The sequence below is a fragment of the Labrus bergylta genome, chromosome 19 (genome assembly GCF_963930695.1).
Source record: "Labrus bergylta chromosome 19, fLabBer1.1, whole genome shotgun sequence".
NCBI classification, from domain to species: Eukaryota; Metazoa; Chordata; class Actinopteri; order Labriformes; family Labridae; genus Labrus; species Labrus bergylta.
In genome coordinates, this window is record NC_089213.1 from 12585680 (window position 1) to 12609080 (window position 23401).

Below are 23401 nucleotides of genomic sequence, written 5' to 3' on the forward strand. Positions count from 1 at the left end.
AGGTGCCAGGCAACGTCCCAAGTACTGAGCAAGTTACCGAGCCCCAAACAGCTTTGGTGCGCTCTCTGTGTAGCAGCCCCACTCTGACATCTCTCCATTAATGTCCACAGGTCTTGTTTGTACGTGTGTGTGAAGCATGTCTCTCAATAACAGACTCAGTGTTTCCTCTAGGTTTACAGCGTTGGCACGCCAACACGAACACTTGAAGGAATCTTGGTGTTCATGTGTTACTTTTAATGACAGCTGTCCTTTTCTATAGGAAAGGTATCCTTAAATGACTTCTTTCCCTGATTTCTGACTCCATCCACTATCCTATCCCTACAATAAAAGGCACAAAAAGCCCAAAAATAAATCTTAAAAAAAAAAAAAATAATAATCTTCTTTTTTTTTTACTTGACCTTCAAGGGGGGCGCGGGGGGGCGGGCCGCCCCCCTAATATAATGGTAGGGGAATCACAGAGAGTGTAAACTAGAATTTCCCTCAGGGATTAATAAAGTATTTTAAAGATACAAAATAAACAGGTTCTGTGTGCTGCAAACGTTGACATCTGAAGTCATGTCCTGATGTCCTGACTTCAACCATAAAAAGAAGAAAAAGCATCCAGCGGAGTTTAAAAAAAAAAACTGCCCCCTGTTAGAAGAAGATTAACTGCAGCTCTGACTGCTTTTAATTTCATTACTCTCATGCTGATACCAACAGCCTGCAGCGAGAATATGATGGTCCCCGTCATTCACCTCCCTCACTCGGCCCAGGAGGCGCGCACACATCTCCTACACTTCCACTCACTTCTTCTTAAAAATCAGTTTTTTTTTCTCCGGTTTCTGAAAACTAAGCACTACCCAGAGGCAACATGTTGCAAAGCAAGCTGTGTGGGCACGTCTCAGAAATGAGGCCAGCATGCTTTTGGTGTAAATGTCAAGCCAAATTGAATATCTGTAGGAATATTTCGAGCATATGTGAGGCTCCAGTCCTTCTGTCACACTGATCGGAATTTACAGTGTGTGATGACAGAGAAAGGCTTTGAACTGTCAGCTTTATGTTTCTTTGAATTCAGCAAACAAAGCCGAGCAACATGGTTTTGTTTTTTGACAGACTCTGCAGAGTATCAAATTTTGTCTCCATCCATCACTTCCTCTGCTTACTTTAAATCTTCATCCCTCTCTCTCCTCCTCCTCCTCCTCCTCCTCCAACCTTCATCCTAGTCTCTCCCTCTTTTTGTATTCTGGTGTCAATCCCTCCATTCATTGGGCTCTCCCTCGAGGTGTCGGGGGATGGCTACCTGCCCGTGCTTACTGCATGTCATCTGGCATTTTCTCCATCACTGTGATCACAGACGGCCGAGACATCCCAAGAGCTACAGGTTTACTCTGCCGCTGGTGCGAACAGAGGTCGACTGTAGCTCAGCCTTACAGACACAACTCATCAACTAATCAATAAAGGGGAGATAAAGTGACGACTGTGTGCTGTTTCTCTGCTGAACGTTTCTGATTGATCGGTTAATATTTGTTTGTTCTCTGTGTGAAACTTTGATACTGCTGTCTCGGCCAGGACTCTCTTGGAAAAAAAGATCTTCTATCTCCAAGAATATTTTGCTGTAAAATAAATAAATAAAACATTGCTATAAAAGAGAATCAAAACCCATGACTCATCCAATGGCTTTGCTTTTACAGATTCTTCTTGCACACACTCAGCTGAGTCAATAACAACAGTGTGAAGAGAAAAACTCCAAACAGTTGTTCCTGAGATGCAGAAGGACGCACTGACCGCCAGACAGATTGACAATCCTCAAACATAGAGCTGGCAGAGATGCACAAAACCCCAGTGGAGTCTGAGGAAGACTCAAAACGTCACCTGTCCATAAATCCTTCAAATGGGAGCTCCTTGGTGTGCCGATCTTTTTTTGCTTCTTTGTACCAAACCCACAGAAACATTTGAAGGGACATTTCTTCACAAGGTTTGTTCAAACTTTATGCATAAGATTTGTGGCTTTTAAGAGCTGAGTGAGAATGTCACCGTTTGTTTTCCATGGAGTAGTGTTGTAGTCAAGGCCACGTGAACCCAGACCAAGACATACCCGGGACCAGAGCGCTCTAATACCAAGACAAGACCAAGACATTTAGGGATCCAGACCGAGTCAAGACCAAGGCAGGGCGATACAGAGACAAGACCAAGACCATAAATATCAATGAATCATCATTGTGTGCAGGGGGCGTGTCACTCACTTGGACTGTAACACTGGGAAGGTTGTGGCCGTAACCGGGGGATAAAAATCAAGTTATTTGTTTTCCTTCTAAACACAGTAATGACATGGAAAAGTAGTCTGTCAGTGGTGGTCTTGATCGGGCTTGATTTATCTGGAGACTGAGACCGAGACAAGACAGAGTAAAAATGCTTTGGATTTCGAGATGAGGCCGAGACCTTCAAAAAGTGGCCTCGAGATTTTGAGTACTACAACAGTGACATGGATGCTCATCATATCAGCTGTGGTGCGGCCAATGATGAAATAGACGGAGCTACATCAGTACGGACAGGAGGACTCTTCCTCTCTTCAAACCTGTCCTGGATGTTCTGTACAGAAACACATCACAAAACGTTTTTATAGTTTCATCCAAGGGAAAGTGTAATTAAATGTCACCAGTCCCACAGAGAGACCCCCGCTGAGATTTACAGCTGACCCTGGGAACCCGTTTTAACAGTTCTATAATTACACGTCCTCAACAGATGAATTCTTCAAGCCCTCCGTCATACAAGCAACGAGAGTACAGGACCGTTTTTTACAGCCATGCATGCAGCTGCACCTTTCTCCCCACTGCAATAAAATATCTCTGTGCAGGCTGCTGTCTTCTTCAGAGAGTAAAATGAACAAACACAGTTCCAATAAGGAAATATGACTGTGTTTAGGTTGCAGTTAAGCTGAAACAAACTAAATATTAGGTCTTAAGTCTTCAATATGAAAATAAATAAGAAAAGACAAAAGGCAACACAACAACAAGTCCTTATTTTCATGCTGGGGTTATCTTTGTAGTTTTGGTGATTTATCTCCTCTAATTTTTATTTTGATCGTATTATGCAAATGAGCACACACCTCAAATTAAAAGAGGAGTCGGAAGAAATGTTTATAAACCCAACATTCAAACTGGGCCCCTCCTCCTGGGCTCATCGCCCCCAGAAGCTCTCACTCACTGCAGGACGTAGTGTGTACATTTACTGCTGCTTGTACCTACACTACAAACTGATCACGCTAGCAACAGGCAGAACGGATACTTTGATTCTTTTCCATTCCATGTGCTTTAAAACGCTTTGTTCTCTGTTTTTTTTAATAATCGGCCGTATTAGAAAGTAATTTCTGTAAAATCTATTTCATTAGGAAGGTGCGTAGAAGAGGAATGAAGTCATCAAAAGTTGCAATTAGACTCACAAAAACATGTGCAACATTTTGTAGGCAGTGTGCAGAAGTTTGTCTGCAATATTTGTCGATTAAAAACAAGAACATTTTCATTTCTGTTTCTATGGTATTGAACAGGTATCGTGTGACGACCCCTCTACACCACTAGGTGTTTCCGTCTTGCTGGTTCTTTCTTTCCTGTTGTAGGTTCCGGTAAAGGCGGGGTTGTGATCAGGGGTCAGGGGTTGAGCTAAACCTGGGCCCGGTGTAGTCCTCATCAACAGACGGACGCGCTCTCTCTCTCCTTCTGCTCTCACGCCCTGTGAGCATCACGGCACAGCTGTTTCTATTTTTTTTTTTCACACTCACCATTTAATGACGTTGTAAATAAATGAGGTGGCATTTTGATCGCCCTGGTCTGCGCTCCGTGTTGTTGCAGCCTCAGAGGCAGGCTGTAACGTTTGATTTTCAAAGTGTTGAAGTTGAACTTTCTGTTATCGTGACAAACCTGTTCCGCTAAAGTAAAAAGGTCCTGAGAGAAACAGATCATTACGATGTTTACCTCAGGTAAGTCGTTGGGCGCCACGCTATATTCAGTAAAAGCTTCTCTGATGTCACATTATAAATTAATAACACTATAATTACACAGAACGAAGGCCTGTGGCATCACATCGACAAACAATAAAAACGTCTTCAGTGCACCTGTTTTCACCCAGCGTTGTAAAACCTCTGCCCCAGATTTCTGACTTAATAACAGCCCTCATACTACACTCAAAGAGTTCCTTATGATCGTATACGAGTTTGCACGCCTTTCTTTATGACTAGTATCACAGAAAATCTGTGACAGAGAATACGTTGCATCACCATAGGAGCAGAAGATAAATAAAGAAAAATGTGGGTATGTTTTTTAGAGATGCACTCAATGAGCCGATTCTTCAAACCTTGTGCAGACTAAGAGACTGACAGTGAAGGTTTCAGCGTGCATGACACGGTGAAATCAGTTACAAAAACACGTTAATTACAAACGCCTGGATCACACAAGGCAATCCGTACCGTGCTCAAGCATGTTTGACCACCAAAATTCTGTTTGTTTGACTAGTGTGAGTGCTCAGATCTGTGGTCAAGATTTACACTTCTTCGGCCCTGGCACAAATGGAAGACTTACGCTTCGCCGCCGTACAGTTGCTCATGAACCAGTTGTCTGTTTCTGACTACCATAACCCAAAATAAGCCACAAAGTCAGTAAAGTTGCTTTCATGCTCTCTGTGTTGTTCTCTGATGTTTTTGAATTTTTTTTGTGCGTGCTTGTAAACTAAGCACGCTTCAAGATATTATAAAGCAACGTATGATTTGTATTACGACGTTATGGACAAGAGGTAACCGTGCTCAGGCCTGGTTAGTCCCTGAGCAGTGTGAGTGCAGGCCAGCGGGGGAATGGGGAATGGGGTTTGGCAATCATGCTTCAGCACGGTATGGAGCAACACAGTCTAGTGTGAGAGCCCCTTTAGTGGTGCTGATGAATTTGACAGACTTGTTTTGAGATATACCGAAAATAAATAAAATATTTACCCGACTCTCATTGACCTTAATGGGTTTAAATGGGTCAAGTGATGAAGGGCTGGTGTTGACGTCTCAGGGAAAGTTAATCACTCACTTCTCTCAAAACCACCGAACACAGCAGCTGAAGAGAATTCAATCACTTCCAATTAACAACACTCTTCAGGTGTTGCAGCGATGAAAGTGGGCAAGAGAAGTGGTTCAGATAGAAGTGATTGTACCCGACCTAAAAAGTCTCTGCATGTTTCTAATAAGCTCCACGAGCAGAAACATGCTCAAACTAGGATCAATATTGAAGATGCTTTTGAAAAATGGAGAGAGGTTAGAACGCAGAAAGGTTTACAGACCGATGCAGAGCTGGCTAAACACTGAAGCTTCAGTGTCCACCACATGGCAACCTGGGTGAGCATCGACTCTACAGAGGAGGGGGCGGGGGGAGACAGCTCTCTACAATGTTTGGAATTTGGACTGCAGTGCCAATTTTAAACACCAGGGGTCAGAGTTACATTCTGTGCCAATTACCACTTAGGAGCCCTTAAGCAAGGCACTAGACAACCAATCCATCACAGGGCTAACTGCTGAGCTTGCAGGTGTTAACGCCAAGATCTGTATGAACCCAAAGCATGACTGAACAGAAGCAGGGTGAATTCCTCGTCAGATTTCGCTCGATAACCGCTCAAGAACGACAAATTCCACCATAAGATTGTTGTGAACAACACAAACATAGTGCTGAGTGATTATCAGACGACTAGCTTAGCAATTAATCTCTAAGTAACATAGTAAAACTTCTTAGCAGGAGAAGACTCAACAATATGAAGAGAAGAAGAAGGATGATAAAAGTTCAACATTAAAACATTCTTCCTGAATATCGACTATGCACATGTAAGACGACCTCTCAGTTCCGTCTCTTACCTGGTTGTATCTTGTAAATGACCTTGTAGCTGTCAAACGCTCCTTTTGGCTCTTTCCAGGACACATGCAGCTTGGTGGGGCTCAGGACTTTGGAGCGAAATCTCCGGGGCGATGAAACTACGGAGAAAAACATCCACAGTTTTAAACCATCACTGCACGGCTGAAACGTTCTGTATATAAGTGATGAAGTCATAAAAAAAGAAGCATCCCTGTCATGCATCATCCACACCTCCAATATTCAAACATCAAAATTAGACAGACTGCCTTCAGTCAGTGTGTTTTAGTGGATTAAACCCATAACAGTGGAAGGAGTTCAATTTAGTTCAGTCAACATTTAATATTAAAAAGACCAATTTTGGTCTAACAATGCTGAAAGGAGAATCCTGTTAGTTTAACGCTGGGCTCTGATTCGTTCATATTTCAGGGTCTAAATGACTCAAGGAATTCGGAGCGGCTTGATTGTTTTTCGACAAGCAGCTGCTAAACAGGTCTCTTTGTATTTTTTGATTCAAAACAATTCTGGATTCATGGATCCATGGAATCAAAGTCTATTTTTGAATTAGTAAAGATAAAGATAAGAATCTAGATTTTCACAATTATACTGCCACATACTCAAAATATATATACTGCATACTGAACACTAAGCCGACCGATTAAAGGCAGATAATATTTCAAAAATAGATCTAAGACAGATATCGGTCGATATATTGGAATTTATTTTCTCCCCAATACCAGAATCAGCCCCCAAAAAATCCAACATCGGACAAGCCGTAGTTAGCCTGCCGCTGTCAACGTATTAAAATTTGGGTCATGCAACAAACTTCATTGATGAGCTAGCATCAAGTTAGCGCAACCATCAGTTCGTAAATATAACACAACGACTTAAGTCTTTTTATTGTTATGCAACATGTAAAATGTATTTCAGCACAAACTAGTTGGCTGGCTGACGAGCCTCGTGATTGGACAGTCTGAGAGCTGCAGTGCATTGTGGGCCGGTTTAGTATGACCATTATTTCCCTGTTTCTTACTTTAAAATTCCATCCGACTTAGTAAAAATCTGTTTATGTCTGAGTTGGTATCATACTGAATGTGACGTCTCATTTAGTATGATAACCCTAACCCTCTAATTGACCCTTAGCAAAACAAGACGTTTTAGTCGAAACACTTTGAAAAGTGTCAGATTTGACCGTAAAGCCATTACAGTTGGTTGCATGGCTGCTGGTTGAAACCATTCCAAACGTTCTGCACGTATTGGTCTTTAAAATTCAAAAGATGTGAATTGGCCCACGTTTAAAGTAGCAGCATTCCACTTTCAGTTCAGATTTTGTTTTCTGTGTCTGTTTTTCACCTCTTGATTTATTGAGTAACACAAAAAGGTTTCTCAAACTGCTGCCAGAAACAGATCTTGTGGTGTCCCAGCTGAGATGCAGGTTTTATAAAATACGGTCGATTATCAATCACAGCTCTGACTGAGTGACTTAAATTGAACTCCTCCGGGGTTACGGTGAAGATAAAGGCTCCATCGCTCCATCTGTGAGTTTAAAACAGGTAAGAAAGGAAAAACAAACATACAAGATGGATAACCTGTATCTCATCCAGGTGGGAGGATACATTTCAGAGATATTAGCTTGCACAGATGTCACATTAAAAATCAAAGTCCCATCCTCCTCCTCATCCTCATCTTCCTCCAGGGCTGATGAGCCCGCATTGTGCTCGTCTCTGTGGGGAGACGACAGGTCGTCGGCTGTGTTCCACTTACCGTCAGCATCAAAGCGACGCCCCTGCCTCTCATCATGATTAGTTGTTGGCCCTGTCTGCCGCCTCGAGGCCTACCCCCCACCATTTCTCTGTATCCTTCCCTTATATTCATTTTCTCGAGCGATCGCTGCCTCTCCGTCTCCCTCATCTGTCCCTCAGTCTTTTTCCCTTTTCTGTCTGAACCCTCCCAGTCCTGATCTCATTTTCTCTCTGCGTCTCTGCGCTTTGAAATTATCGTCAGGGGTAAGACGAGGATGAGAAAAAGAAATGAATGTGACTTTCTTTTAAGTGAAAGGAGAGAAAGAACAAAGGGCACCAAAGGGAAAGGCACTGGAATAGAATCTGTTTACTATTCCTCTCCTGTCCTGAGCAGGAGTGTTAAGATGTACAACACACAGTGACGGGATCCACCAAGCTGCACAATATCCAAATACACTTTACAATGGCTTTGACCGGTGTGTAAATCCTCAGAAAAGTCAACGACACGGTGAGTGTGAACTGTAGATCCTCGTACACAAGTGTATGATCACATTTCACTCGGCTCTAAAGCCGTGTTGTTGTTCTTTTCTCCTTTAACGCATCAGTTCAAACACTGGAACAAGGCCATTGCAAAGCACCGCCGATGCCAACAACCACATTTCCAGGGTCAACGACAACAACACCCCATCATTTCTACACCCACGCAGCCAAATCCCATTCGACAAATATGTATTCAGAAGCAACACATTCCCCAGTCTGAGTTGGTTAACAAATAAAAAAAAAAAAAAAAAGAGCGAAGCATGGGGCCTGAAAATAAAATGTGAAGCGCACAAACTGGTTCCTGTGTTTGTGTCCTCATTATGAGGTGAGCCATCTGCTGCTGCCGACTTCTTTAAATACCTACACGGAGATGAGTGTCTCCTGCTAGAGCTCTGAAGGCTTAAAGGGATGGTTCGCCCCAAAACAGAAGAGAAGAGATTTTCATTGGTGATATGTTTTCTCTCAACAGCACCTTTCACATGATCTCCTGAAAATCTCAGTGCATGATTCGGACGGGGGCTACATGGAAGAATCCATGTGTTTGTCCACCCTGACATGCAACGCTCAGCAACCTGACGGACTTCCTCCTGCACACGCTGCGCACACACTATGTCCGCTGCACGACCATAGACTGTCTGCACGCCACCTCTATCATCTCCGTGCTCTATTGAACCTGCTGCATTATGTTTCCTGTTCTCCAGTATGTTCTCCTCCACTCTTTAGTTCAGATTGTGATTCTGTTCAACTACATGTAGCACTGATAGAAAGACAGATATTCTCATTATAGCTGTTAACCCTGTTGCTTAGTCCGCTACTTCCACATCGTTCTTTTTACGTCATGTCTTGTTAGAAGACAGGGACAGTCATAAGTTACTTGTGTACTATGGTTACATTAAGGCACCAAAACTTATCGGTTTACGTTAAGAAGTTATATTAATACATTTTTCACAGTTTTCCCCGTTTCTCATCAAGCACCATTTTTAAAGACAAACGAGACATTGCTTAGCTACTAATGCTAACGTCAAAGTCAGAGTGGATGCTGTTCTTAATATGTACAGATTTTACTCCACCCACATGCAAACCTCACACCACAGGTGGACCTTAATCTGCAATGACAGCGCTGTTTGTTTCATTAGAGCGAGTCTGTTTTTGGATGTTTTTGGTGGGCTTTAACCAGCCCCTCTTTAGCTTCATTCTGTGTAATACAGGATTTAGTGAAGCTGATGGGACCCGTCACAAACACCTCTGCAGCATTTTGGGAGAACCACCTCCTTAAGCTCGTCATTATCTGCAGGAGAATACTCATGTAGGTATGCAAAGAACCTTGAGATCAGCACAGGGAGGATAATCCTGAGTTCAGTGGAAAGAATGTGAAGCCGGCGCATTCAACAGCGGGTAGATATATTTATACACAAACACACATAAGGAATACTGTACCAATTATCTCACCAACCTGGGGATGAGAGTGAAGCCTGCTTGGGATTTCGGCGAGGGGTTTAGCTCTCTGTGTCGGAAACAAAAGGGCCTTCTCTCGTCTGGAGAGGAGAGAGCTGCTCAAATCCCAAATGATTCGAGAAGCAGATTTCGCACCTCTCTGTTTGTCGTCGAAGTGTGCTGATGTTGTGTGCTGTGTGTACTTGTGTGAGTACATACATACGCATGTGCACGGGTACGCATGAATTATACATGGCGAGTACATCCTGGTGTATGCACATACAAAATCTTTGATGGTTGTTATTTTTTTTTTCTCAAGCAGTTCCTTTGCAGCGTTCCACACACACACACACACACACACACACACTCAGAGCACATACTGCATCTTCTCTGTGAGATGTTGTTCTTGCAGAGAGACGAGTATGCTGAGAAAACAGCCTGCTGAAGACAAAGGGCCTCGCCTATCGGGACGAGAACTTCATTCTCATCTATTTTTTATGGAGGACCTTGTGCAAACAGCCGAGCTGGCTCCGGCTGTGGGAAGGAGAAGTGTCCGTCACACCCACTGTGAGCTGCGCGGCAGAGTCACACACACAAAGTTTGCGCATTTTAAATGTTCAGCGTGAGCAAAGAATCCAGGTCATGTTGTTAGCTGAGTGAATATAAACCCTTTTGTTTATGAGACAGGGTTCTGTCTTATGAGAGCAAACTAAAGCTTTCAAAGTTTCTGCTCAACTTGAATCCAATTATTTCTCTATTTCTTATGCTGACAATTTCCTCTCCAGCCCTGTCAGCTTCTGATTATCTTTCTTGAGCGTCTGTGGTTCTGTGAAAGAAAGCTTTCAAAATGTGACCTAAAAAATGCTGCCACTAAAAAAATTTGACCACATTCCCTCTCGACCTGTTTCCCCTCCAGCAACACAAACCCTCCGGATACTTCTTACATTATTTCTGCAGGCGAGGAAAACAAACCTGAGCCACTAAAAACCGCTTCCTGACCTCTCACCTCTTTCATTGGATTTTCTGAAAGGTGTTGTGTTGTCGAGTAATAGAGGACATGACTAAGTAATGACTTAATAACAGTCTTAACTCCAAACGTTAAAAGTGTGGTTATCAGAATCACTGAAAGGAATGCTCTACAGTGACCGTTACGGGTCCAATTTGATTTTCATTTCATTCTAAAAATCTGTCTTCTTACTCGACTACTCTGGAGCTCTAAGGGAATCAGTACAGAGGAGGTTTTCTGTGGAGACTCTCCAGGCTGAACATAACTCGTCCGCTCTTCTCAGGTCACTGATGTAGCCGAGGTTAGCACACTATGGCCTCGTCACTGAGGAATGCTTTGTTTACACCCCAGCCAAAAACCTGATCAGTGTCCTTACAGTCAAAGACATATTCTGTTACACAAGCGTCAGGCTGAACCTTATCTGCACCGTTAAAGCTGCAGACAGAGAGCTCCACATTTCTTGGAGCTTAAAGGTACTCTCACTAAAATGTCACTGATTTCAAAGATTGATTACTTTTAGGTTGTTTGAGGCAGAAACGTTGAGAGCTACAGCTTTGATTTTCTGTATTCCTTTGTCTGTTGTGTGAATAATTTCTATCCCGGATTTTAAATGTTATTTGAAGAATAACTAACAAATATCGAGTGATTATAAAACATTTGGCAGATTTATTAACGCTGTCACTTCGGTTCCAAACCTCATCTTTCTGGATTTAAAAAATAAGGGAAAGCTGAGCATTATTTATTTTTTAGGCTTTTCTCTGATTTCAAACGGTTTCAGTTTTTTTTATTTTTCAGGTAAAAGCGGCAAACCCCAAAACCAAAGTATAGTAATGCTACATTCCTGCCAATTTCCACATAGTCCGTGCACGCTGCGTTATGTTAGCGCCAAGGTTTTGCTCCATCTGACTGCGCGCGGCATGAGTATAGCGAGCACAGCTGTACACACGGGTTCACAAGATCACAGGAGAACTACAAGATAACGCGGGAAATAAAGAGAGCAACGTGCAAACAACATGTTGCTTTGTCTCTCTGAGGATGATTTGTTGTTCATCCGGCGCCTGTTTCGAAGAAATGTTTACAAAGTGATGGAAAATACAATCAGGAGTCTGTCTGTTGTGTTTTATTTTCAAAATGGCCAGATGCTCTGTTTGTTTCCTTGTCTGACTTCCTGTCTGGGTTGATCTATTTTGTTCAACTTGACGCGTGCCTGCAGCGAGCTCTGCCGAAAAGAGACTCACAGCGGGGCTGCTTTGCTGTGGAAACAGGAGCATTGACTAAAGGAGAAGCAAACGGCACTGAAGGAACGTGGCGCGCCCGGACCATTTGGAAATTTGCTGTCGTCTCTGTTCTTCCATTTTAGCCGCCACACATCTTCTGACAGTCGTCCAGGTTTGCAGGTTAGCATCCTGACCTTTTCAAACTCTTTCAGTGATTATGGGATGGCTCTGGTTCAGTCCCTCTTCTGTCTTTATGGTTATGGACGTATGTCAGCGGCTTCGGTTCTTCACCACACGACTGAGCAGGTTCGGTCCTGTTTTAAGTTCAACAACGCCAAAAAAAAAAAAACCTTTGAAATGTGGCAAATGTGGAGGAGCAAAAGTACCTGAGTGATGTTAAAGTGAAACATCGCTCTAACGCGTTTCTTCTTCCTTCTGATCTGATATGACATCCAAAACATTAAGATTCAAATAAAGATTCAGCATCTTATCGTCAAGCCATCGTCAGGTCGGCTGTAAAATGAGGCACTCTGCACAGATCATTTCAGACACGCCGTGAATAGTGATTGACTCTGCACTCCCACAGAGAACGCTGACTTAGAAGAAGGACTGTATTAGACTGTTAATGATGAAGATGACGTTAAGGAGGCTCTTTGTACACAAGGTAATGAGGGAGGTTATGTGTTAATTGCTGAATAAGTGAATCGAATTAATTAGGGTAAGAAAAGAGGTCAGAACACGGGTTGTCAAAAGAAAAAAGGACTCCTAAAGAAGAGCTCTTGAATAAACAGACAGTGAGGTGCTTCAGTTTAACACACAAACGCTGTGAATTAACAGACGTACACGAGCTGAATGCTGCTCCACGCAAATATATAAATGTTTGTTCAAGTGATAAATCACAGCTGGGACTAGTGGAGTATTCAACTCCTGAGTTAGACCGAAATCTGTCCTGAAAAAGGCGATGAAAGATTCCCTCAGATAAATATGTTACACACCTGTTTGAGTGATTACAGACGAGACATAATGAGCAGCTTTTCAAACACACAGCTTCTCATTATGATGTGATTTAAAGGCTTTTCCCTTTGAGACAAACGTGGGAAAATGTAAATTAAAAGGACTCATCAAAGAAAAACTTCACAGGTCAAAAGGAATTTCCTTTGAAGCAAAGCAGCAAATAAAAATTTCAATTCTAGCCTGAGTGAGTGCAAAGATAAAATATAGTTTGTGCATTTCCACAACAGGGCCAGGGTTATAATCTGTTTCATAATGCTGACAGCGATTCAAGTTTAGGAAGGTTTCTAGCCCTGTAGTTTCAGGTACTGTAAATGAGGAACCTATAGACTCTGCATAGCTTGGTCTGGAAGTCAAGTGGCAAACCCTGGGTGGCCCTAACCTCCTAAATCTGAAGCCCAAGAAGACCCTGCTTAGCACCACAATGGAAAGCCAGAAGAAAAAACCTCCTAAGCACCGAAATCTGAAGCCCAAGAAGAACCTGCTTGGCACCAAAATAGAAGCTCTAGAAAATCCAGCTAAGTGCCACAATGAGGAGAAGTCACAGGAAACTGTGCAGCAGACCCTGCTGGGAGAGACCCTGTTCAGAGCCATGACAGAAAAACACCTGCTTGAAGCCATAAAGAGAAGCCCTAGAAACCCTGGAACAAAGATAAGTCTAAGGAAACCCTTCCATGCTTAGCACCACCTACTGTAGAAGCCTAAGGAACTCTGCTTGAGCGATGATGAAAAATTCCAGGAACCCTGCAACCCAACGAGAAGCCCTGAAAGACCCTGCCTAGCGCTATATAGGAACTCCATAGGGTGCCGTGTTTGGATCTGCGGTGGTGAACCTTCAGCCCGATTTATCTCTGCTTTGTATCTACGCCGGTTCACATAGTCGCAGAAGTATAAACCAGGCTTTATTGTCCTCTTAGTAAAGGTGACTGACCTCAAATGAGGAAACTTATGGCAGTCTCTAGCCCTGTTCCCACCGAGCGGTCCAGCATGGATCAGTACAGTTTGGTTCGGTAAAGCCTGATCCTGTTTGCGTTTCCACAGCCAACCGTTGTTACCGTACTCTTGTTTTGGTCGGCGGCGTGTAAGCCGGATGCCGATAGCCGCGTCAGCTACGTAATAGCATGACATCATAGCAGCGCGACACAGTATACCCCGCCAATTAAATTCGACGAAGAAGAAGAACGAGACACAGTGAACAAAGAGCAACAATGGAGGACATCCAGCAATTCGTGGTCTTTCTCATTGGCTTGTGGTTCTTTGTTACAAAACGCAATGAAGCTTTGTTTCAGAAAAGGCTGTGTGTCCTTTATTAGCGCTGTCGCACAGGAAGTGACGATCCTTTCGACCAATCAATGGACTGCAGTGTTAAGCTCCAGCTTTTAGGGTCGGATCAGTAGACTTGGCACCCCAACAGAAGGGTAGCAAAAAGAAAGACGCTAATTTGGGGACCTTTCCCGATGTTTGACAGTGGAAACGCCACAAAATGCGTGCCGTGACGAACTGAACTGAACTGCTTGGTGGAAACGGGGCTCATGGTAAACTCTTGTATCCGTGCTTAAAGAGGAACTTCAGGTATTCATGTTTGAGGACAATGCAGTATAAGAAAGCCAAGTCTATATAGTTGTTAAGGGGATTATACAGCATATAAATGGGACTATAGCTCGCCCTGTAGGGAATCATGTGGGGGGAAAACACGGCTGTCCATTTTGGTTCTTTTCTACGAGCCCAGTTTGGCCATGTTAAATCCTGAGCAGCTGTGTGGTTAACCCTGATTGACCTTGTTGACCCCTGTTGTCCCTTGAGTGAAAAGACTGATTGGAGGTACTTACCTTGGCCCCGCGCTGGCTGAGGGAACAGCGAGACGAAAACCAAGCCCAGCAGGCAGAGGCTCAGTGTGACTGAGAACTGCATCCTGGTAGCAGCAGAAAGGAGGACACCACACACCTGACGGAAAGAGAAGGTGACAGGGACCAGGAGGAGAAAAACAGGACAGGGACCAGGAGAGGTAGATGAAAGGATGTAAATAAAGAAAAAGAAAGGAGGGAGCAAGACGGACAGAGTGTAGAAAAAAAAAGGGATGTGTGAAGAAAGTTGGAGAAGATAAGGAAAGGAAGGACAGAGAGGGTGGAGAGAAGGAGTACAAGGGGAGCAAGAAGGGGAGACAGATAAGGAGAGTGAGGAGAGAGGAGACACAAAGGAATTTAAACAGCGTGGGAGAGGACATATAAAGCATGTAATTCAGGATTCTTTTGCAATATTAAGGACATTAAATGGAGTCAAAGTGAATAAACTTTAAACATGTAGTTACCAAGGAGACATTTAATAATGTGTTGACACAAAAACAAGCGTTCTCTTACATCACAGGTGGTGTCTTTTTTTTTTTTCTTTTTACCTCCCAGCCCCCTCCAACACCTCCCTCCTTTACTGACATCTCATTGGTTTAGTCGTTTAACCATCCCTCCTGGGATTAGGCTCAGGGCTACTCGATTGTGGCAAATTTCATAATCCCGATCATTTTGATTGATATTGAGATCATGATTATTGAACGCAATTACTCAGTGATTTAACAACATCTGCATCACGTGCATTCATCAAACTTTTAGGGAGTGATGATGTAACAACAAACCTTTTATAATTTACCACACGTAAAAAAAGAAAAACTCTGGACAGAAAGAGTGAAACACTGCATGCTGCACGGTCGTCATTTAATTTTGATTATTTTGTTTTCATGATCCTGGGAAGACAAAATCATCACTGAAATTTGATTACTCAGCACTAATTAAGCTGCTAAATGTATCACATGATAATTATCCTCTCTTCTCCTTCAGGTCCTGCAGCATGTTAACTTGCAAATGATCAGGATAAAGCAGATCAATAATCATGTATCATGACTGTCACAAACTGTACATGTGTGAGTCTTACTCGCTGCAGAAGGATGTAGCCGCAGCATTTCCCTTCAAACTCTAAAAAAATAAAGACGACATGAGGTAATAATGAGCTCCAAAGAAGAGAGACTGCAGACGTTTTCTAATAACTACATTTCATTTCAAACCTTTATTGAAGCCTGAAAATCATTGGTGTCCCTTACCTACAAAGATGTCGTGTTACATAAGAGAGCAAATTAGAAAGAACAAAGAAGGGACGATTCTCAGTGAAAACAATCGCCCACTGTGGTGAAGTGGTTTGAGATCATTGTCTTGATTTGTCAAGGAGGAGCAAGAGAGTCAAACTACACGCACTGCATGATCATCAGATCGCTGCTTCTGATGTGTCTCCCGAAAAAACACCTTAAGTTTCCAACTAGCGCTGCAGCAAACTTTTAATTTCATGCTGCTGTTGTATAATTTATCGTCACAGCAGACAATTCGCACTTGGCATTTTAACCACATCAGCACGCTGCAGTTTTAAGGCAAGCAATGAGTTTTGTAACAAAAACATTCAATCATTTTCTCTGTAAAATGTAGAATTAGGATGAAAATATATTTACACAGCAGTCTCACATGGGATTTTAAGTGTGTTTACTTTAAGAAAAATCTCTAGAATATCTGTGATTATACCCTCAGGGAGTTACTCTGTGACTGTAGTTCAATATAGTAAGTTTATGACGACATAGCAATTCAAATTAAAGTGTCAGCCTCTCCCTGATTTACAGCTTTAGATGGTATTAGTACTGCTCCCTCCTGCGATCTCTCAAACATCTTTAAGTTAATGTCAGATCAGTCACTCGCAGGTAAAGGTGCATTAGGCCTACAGGTACAGGATATAAAGTAGTAAGAGCACAGTCACAGAGCAGCTTCATGTGGAGATTGTAAAGTCTAAATATTGCAAACAGCTTCTTCTGCGCTGCTGGCAGCCTGATCACTCACTGCAAACTTCACCTCTTTGAGGAGAGACACCAACCCCCCTGGTTAGTTCAGCAACAGACTTGTAGTCATATTACATTTTTATAAAGCTGTGTCTCCTTACATCCTTCTGTACCCATCCTACCCTTTAACTTAACTGCTTTATTCTTTCACGGCTGCTGCAAATTAGCATCCGTTATAAACACCATGATGCATGCATTGGGTGGCTGTTTTCAGTTTGTCTGTGTATATTATCATCTGTCCATATAACAAACAAACCATCAATAAATAAATAAATAAATAAATATACAGACAACAGCCACCAAAAGGCTGAGAAACGAGTTAAATGTAAATAAAAGCAGCGGAAGTTTCCCTTAATTGAAACGAGCACAGGTGAGGTGTGCATGCATGCCGCTGCGCCATCAGCAGAAAGGTTCCAACTCCACGCGGAGAGGTGTTCAGGTGGAGAGAGAGGAAAGCTCCGCGGGTCTAAGGGCGTGTTGAGCAGAAGGACTCAGAGAGTAAATTAAAAAAAAATGTATCGTACCTTCTCAGATCATATGTTTCCAAGCTGCGCAGCTCTCCTCCGGACAGCTGGACGACAAGCTCAGCAGTGCCCACACAGCGTGTCTGATCCACTCTGTTCAACCAACTCTCCGCTCCCTGCACAGTCCCGACCACGAGTCAAGGCAGAGCCGAGAACGCACGAGGACACCGGGGGAACCTTTCAAAATAAAGGGCCAAACGACAATCACATTTCATGAAACACAGTACAGTGTGTACAGTGATTTTTTTAACCCTGAATGCATTTAAAAAACGCACACAGTTAAATGGTATAACATGTACATCAGTTTTTACCTTTCACCTTTTTACCTTTTTATGCTGTGTATGAGTTTTATATTTTACAGAAGAGAGACCTAGCCTCATGATAAGAGGATGATTGTTTTCCATTATGCATATAGAGAATAACGTCTAAATGTCGAGAATTAAGTTGAAATAAATGATCGTGAAATTGTGCCTTTATTCTCGAAATGGTATTTCAGTTTTATTCTCCACGTTTGAACTATGTTGTCCATATTTCGACTTAATTCTCGTAGTATATTGTGACAACAAATCTCCCTCCTCTTCCTTTATTTATTACTTATTTCTCATGCATGACCCTAACCCTCTCCTGTAATATTTAGACTAACATGATAGTCCTACGTTTCCCCCATATTTAGCTTTAGCTAATAAGTTATATATATATATATATGTATTCACACACATAGGCTAAATATCATCTCACCTTTATCCTGTTTAGTTTATTAATTAACACTGATTAAATGAACATCTCCTGATGTTAATGTAGGCTCTAATTCCCTGCGGAGTAATGCAGCCCCTTCATACCGAGGCTCGACTAAAAGACATGCCATGTTCAGTAAAAGAGTTTGTTTTATAAGCTGTAATAATGCCTACCTAGGAAATGAAACAACATTTCTGGCCCTGAAAGAGGGAGGAGACCTAGAGAAAATCAGGGCTCATTGAAGAAAACCTGCTCCCGACCAGGTTAGGTTAACAGACTCAGTTACCATAGTAACTGACTCAGAGGTAAAGTAACCTCTCCCTCTGAAACAGACTGGAGTTACCCCTCTTTCTCGGGTTTGAGTGACCTCCTCTCCTGAAATGGAATACCCAGAGTTTCCCTCATTTCAGGGTTAACGGACTCAGAGTTTGCACTAAACCTTCTTTCAGAAACGAGCGCACGATCATGGCTGTAGCCTAATAAACACGATCACTGTTGTCATTTGAAAGCCTTTATTAATTACTGTTAAAAAAAATATATATATATTGCTATATTTTCACGTTCAAACAATTTCGGTAGCACCTAAGAAACACCTTCCATTAGACCCCACAACATGTATTTCAATCGAGAGGCAGCCTCTGGAAGAATGAAGCCGATGCTGAAGTGCAAAATCATGCAGTTCCTCGAATGTCCACTAGAGGCTGGATGCAGAAGCACAGGAAGACACATACACACCCATTCAAAAAAAGCCAGATTTAACAGAAGATATCAAAATGTTTACAGGCTGGTTCAAAAAACAAATAGATCTTATTTGACCCATGGAAATCACCCACTTCCAACCCCCACTTTGGTAATCATTACGTTAGAGTAGGGGTTCCCCAACTTTTCATCTTATGACCACCAAAAATAAAGTTTTCTACAGACAAAATCATTTTGTATAATAGTATATTTATTGTAAGAAAGGTAAGAAGCCAAATTTTATTCATCACTAAGACAGACAACAGACAAACAGTTTCAGACTTTGTCTTTTCCTAAATATCTTAAATACATCATGAAGATACAATTTAATTTTCCTGCTTTAAATGTGAAGAGCACACATCAGTGCTTCCTGTCTAGCTGTATGTAACTTGATGGTGCACTCTGTTCTCCTCTCAGTTGAGACTTGCCGAGGACTGATGGGTGTTTCCCGCTTCATTCACCATCCTGCCCTGCAGCTATTCATTCCTTTTACCTGGTTTAATGCGAGGCGAGGCTGCACAATAAAATATGTGTTTGAGCGGCAGCAGGCTGAGAGGGCCTGTGTGTTTCTGTGACCTCTGGCTGTGTGGCTCCCCAGGGCTCCTCTCTGTGTCCTCCTGACTCCTGGGCAGGTGGCTCGTTGTGAAAGTGGAAGAATGGAAAGTGCCTCACTGGTTTTACACTCACTCTACTTCAAGGTGGGTTGCATAAGGCCACAGAATAAAAAGGAGTCCACACAAGCACAGGAAAATCCACACAATCCACACAGACACAAGTCCTAGTTTATGTCTACATTGAAATGACTCCGACATTAGACCAGAGAAGACATATTCAATGCTTTTCCCCCTTTTTTTTAAAGTTATGTCCCCCTCAGGAGACGGAGAAAGCAGGGGCGTGTCCAGACTTTTTTAGGCTTGGGTGGCCAAACTGGGCATGAAGTTTGTATGCACAAACAAACATAATAATAAGCATTTCCTATGTAATATTTCCTACGTTAAAGGTGGAGTCCGTAGAAATGTTGGTTGCAGTTTGTAAACACAACATTCCAACTGGGCCCCTCTTCCTGGGCTCATCGCCCCCAGAAGCTCACACTCCCTGCAGGACGTAGTGTGTACATTTACTGCTTGTACCTACACTGCAAGCTAACGAACGCTTGCACAAGCTGCCTGTCCAAAAGGAAGCAGACCAACTCCTGTGACCTGTGGTGTTAAAGCAATTTGAGTAGTCAGAAGACTAGAAAAGAACTAAACGAGCTCAGGTCCATTTACCATTTAAACTAAATATTAGCTGCTACACTCATTTTGGGATTCTTCCACCATATGAAGTGTTAGTACATAATAATAAAAATGTACAGAGGCTGCAGTCCTCTGAGCATGTCGCCCAGCCTGCATGTCATTCCCCACTCTCACTCTCTCTCCCTGACTTCTGACCCTATCCACTGAACTATCTCTCAACTACCCCCCCCCCCCCCCCCTTCCCCAAAACCTCGGATCTTGTAAGCCTGTAGACATTTCCAGAGGAACACAGTAACGTGCACACGGAGCTGCAGCAGGTGCAGGTGTCCTTATCTCTGACACAGCACAGAGCTCTGAATGAATGATGGGCTTCTTTCTGCTCTCTCCCTCTCCCTCCCTCCCCCCTCTCTCCCTCTCCCTCCCTCTCCCCCTCTCTCTCTCTCTCTCTCTCCCTCTCTCCCCCTCTCTCCCTCCCTCCCCCCTCTCTCTCTCTCCCTCTCTCCCTCTCTCTCTCCCTCTCCCTCCCTCTCCCCCTCTCTCTCCCTATCTCTCTGTACCTCGAATGTTTAACCAACGGGAGAACTGAGTGTCTCTCAGCGTTGTCGTCGTGCTCTAATCAGAAACAGAATCTTGTACAGTTCACTTTGTTCCCTTCAGACGTCAGTTTCTCTGCAGATTTAATAAACAGTTTGACTTTACTTTTCTTCTGCAGGAGTTCAGCTTCAATCTGTTAACATGTTTCTGTACTACTTTAAGAATAAAAACCTTTTTTAACTTCTCTTTTAGTCTTGTAACTATAAAAGTCCATACTCATTGGAGTCACTGAGAGTTACTGAGTGATCACTTTATGGTAAGGATGCCAAAAGGTTCAATGCTTCGATACCTTTTTGGTGGAAATGTGTTTTAAAATTGGAAGCTGGGACTGAGGCCAGTTATGAGTCTGACAGGCTATATGGATGGACCAGACGATAACAACACACCATGTGATAGTTGGTGGGCTAAAGATAGAACTTACATGATACTATCAGTGTGATTGATTTAATTACACAAAGAGGACTAAGCTGCTCATAAACACCACGGTTACATCTGAAACATGACTGTTGATGCACGATCAAATGGAACGCACCGCTAGCTGTGGGAGTGTCACCCACCTGGGGGAGGGGTTACTGCCCTTTGTGATGTCATGAAGGGAAAATCTCCAAACGGCCTGTTTGAGCGCACATTTTCTGAAAAGTGGAGCAGACAGAATATGGAGAGGATGGACTTTTCTCATCATTGGGGGGTTTGTAGACACATTGGGAAACATGGTGAAATGTTTTACATCATATGTGGCCTTTAAATTATGGTTTAACAGACGTTTTTATACATTCTCAGTTTCCTGTTGTTCATCGTGATCTCTAGTGTTCACAGTGTGTGTTGTTTCTATCGTCTGAGTCTATGCGCCGGGGTTTCTATCGGTCTATATATGTTTCTTGCAAAACTAATTTTCCCTTGGGGACAAGAAAGTTGATGTTGTGGCGTGAATTTAAATCACATATTTTGTTGTTTTTTGTTGTTTTTGTTAAAGTTATGACTCGTCTCCAACAACAGGTTTGTCTTTTTCAAACAGGGAACACTGACTCATCTCTGCTGCTAACATCACCGTGTACTGTGTGATGGCGGCTGACGTCGTGTTTTGGGGATCAGAGCTTCTTCTCTGTCCCGCTTTAATGAAGCGGAGCGCTCAGGCTTCATTATGAGACGGCAGATAACAAACTCACTGAACTGAAATGAACTCAAAGTCTGTTTCTGTTATTCTGCAGAAAACGAGAACATGAACCCGTTCACCTGCAGAGTCACAGGTACACTCACACATCAGGCCTTGATTGTGACCAAGTGGAAAATAATGACTGTGTGTGTGTGTGTGTGTGTGTGTGTGTGTGTGTGTGTGTGTGTGTGTGTGTGTGTGTGTGCGCTCTCATGGAGGAAATAAAAGCTGATGAAGTGGCATGAAAATCAAGATCTTTTTATTTTCACACTATTCGGGTCTAAATACACAACTCTTCTAATTTTGGAATTGCTCCGGCAGATTGCGTCAGCCACAACACATGCCGTGTCTAATTTCGTCCACTAGGGCTGACTCCACACTGGACCATAATAACCCAGACGATTGTGGGGGAGGCGTGGCCTGATTTGATTAATCAACCGATTATTAGTCCAAATAATCCTCCAGTGTGTGGTGTCACTACAGTTATTGTCCTGCTCCTGATCCAGTCGGAGCCTTTCCGATCTGGAATGATATGAGAGCGAGAACCGGATGTTGCATCACTTTAAGAGCTCACAAACGTGGCGGCAAGTTAAACAGAACTGAGCACCGAGCCGGGAGGAATACTGAAGGAGAATAGCAGCTTGTGTAACTATGGCAACAACACAAGTGTCTTTATAACGTCTCATGAAGTCAAACCACACAGTCAGCTGACCACGACCATCGTCCACCATATTTGTATTTCTTCCGAAGTCCCGTGTGAGCACAAGAGTTTCTGAGGACAAACCGTCTTCATGTCGGTGGTCTCCCATGTTTTTAAAATCGGTCAAGATTTGAAAATCGTCTTACTTATGTAGCCAGACTCTCTCTCTCTCTATCTCTCTCTCCCTCTCTCTCTCTCTCTCTCTCTGTTAAGACAAACCATCACTAAACCTTTCAGAACACGGGATCTGCTTATTGACCACTTTCTTTAGCCGTTCTGTGTTTTGCATGATCTCGTCTTGTACGCACGTCGTGCAGAACTCAAGCTTCACTTTTAAAACACACAAACAGACGTCCTGATGGACGACGAGCAGAGTCTCATGTGTGCTGCACGCTAAAACGAAGGCGTCTGATGTCTCATGTACCGGCTGTTTGTGGTTAAAAAAAATCAACAAAAAGCTCTCTCTCTCAGCAGGGATCCTTTCTGTAAATTTGTCTCACACTCAGAGTAACAACCTGAGCCTGTCAGGGACCAAAACAGGCAATTTGAGAGCATTTTCTCCCGGAGAGCTCCATTACAATCATTACAGCTCACTTTGCAACTAGCCGGAGCAATCAAAGGAAGCAATTCTCAAACATGTACCTGTTAGCCACTCAGAGCCCGAGAGGTATTTACTTCCCTTTTGTCCTCTCTCAGTCAGAAGTCCTGATGTTATAGATGTGATTTTGCTGCTTATTAACGATGAGGGTCGATGTGCTGGTTGGAGATTTGTTCGTGAACCAGTTTTAGTTCAGAAAAAGGAGTTATGAGGACAAAGAGATTGTTATCTTTACTTTTACTATTTTTACAGTGAAGACCTTTTTCTCATTTGAAACCCAGAGAAAATCCAAAGACGGTGGGAAGACGTCTGTAGCCGATATCAGCAGTCAAACGTTAGAAACTGTACGAGGACTCAGAGAGTAAAAGGTTAACTTCCTGTCTGAAAGCTGCTCAGTACACCTTTAGTTTTTGCTCGAGGGCATCTCAGGGGTAATTTTGTGGCCTCTTGTTTTTGCTCA

General features: G+C 42.9%; 1 protein-coding gene across 1 annotated transcript in view; it reads right to left on the bottom strand.

Annotated features, from left to right (window-relative positions):
* LOC109995678 (collagen alpha-1(XIV) chain-like) overlaps positions 1-17313 on the bottom strand; it is a 116304-nt gene extending 98991 nt beyond the window's left edge. The window contains exons 1-3 of the mRNA XM_065948004.1: positions 17189-17313; positions 14629-14743; positions 5855-5971 (exon numbers count right to left, since the gene is read on the bottom strand). Coding sequence (XP_065804076.1) covers positions 5855-5971; positions 14629-14710 — 199 coding nt within the window. The 5' untranslated portion in view covers positions 14711-14743; positions 17189-17313. The remainder of the gene's footprint in view (positions 1-5854; positions 5972-14628; positions 14744-17188) is intronic.
* Between the last annotated feature and the right edge of the window lie 6088 nt (positions 17314-23401).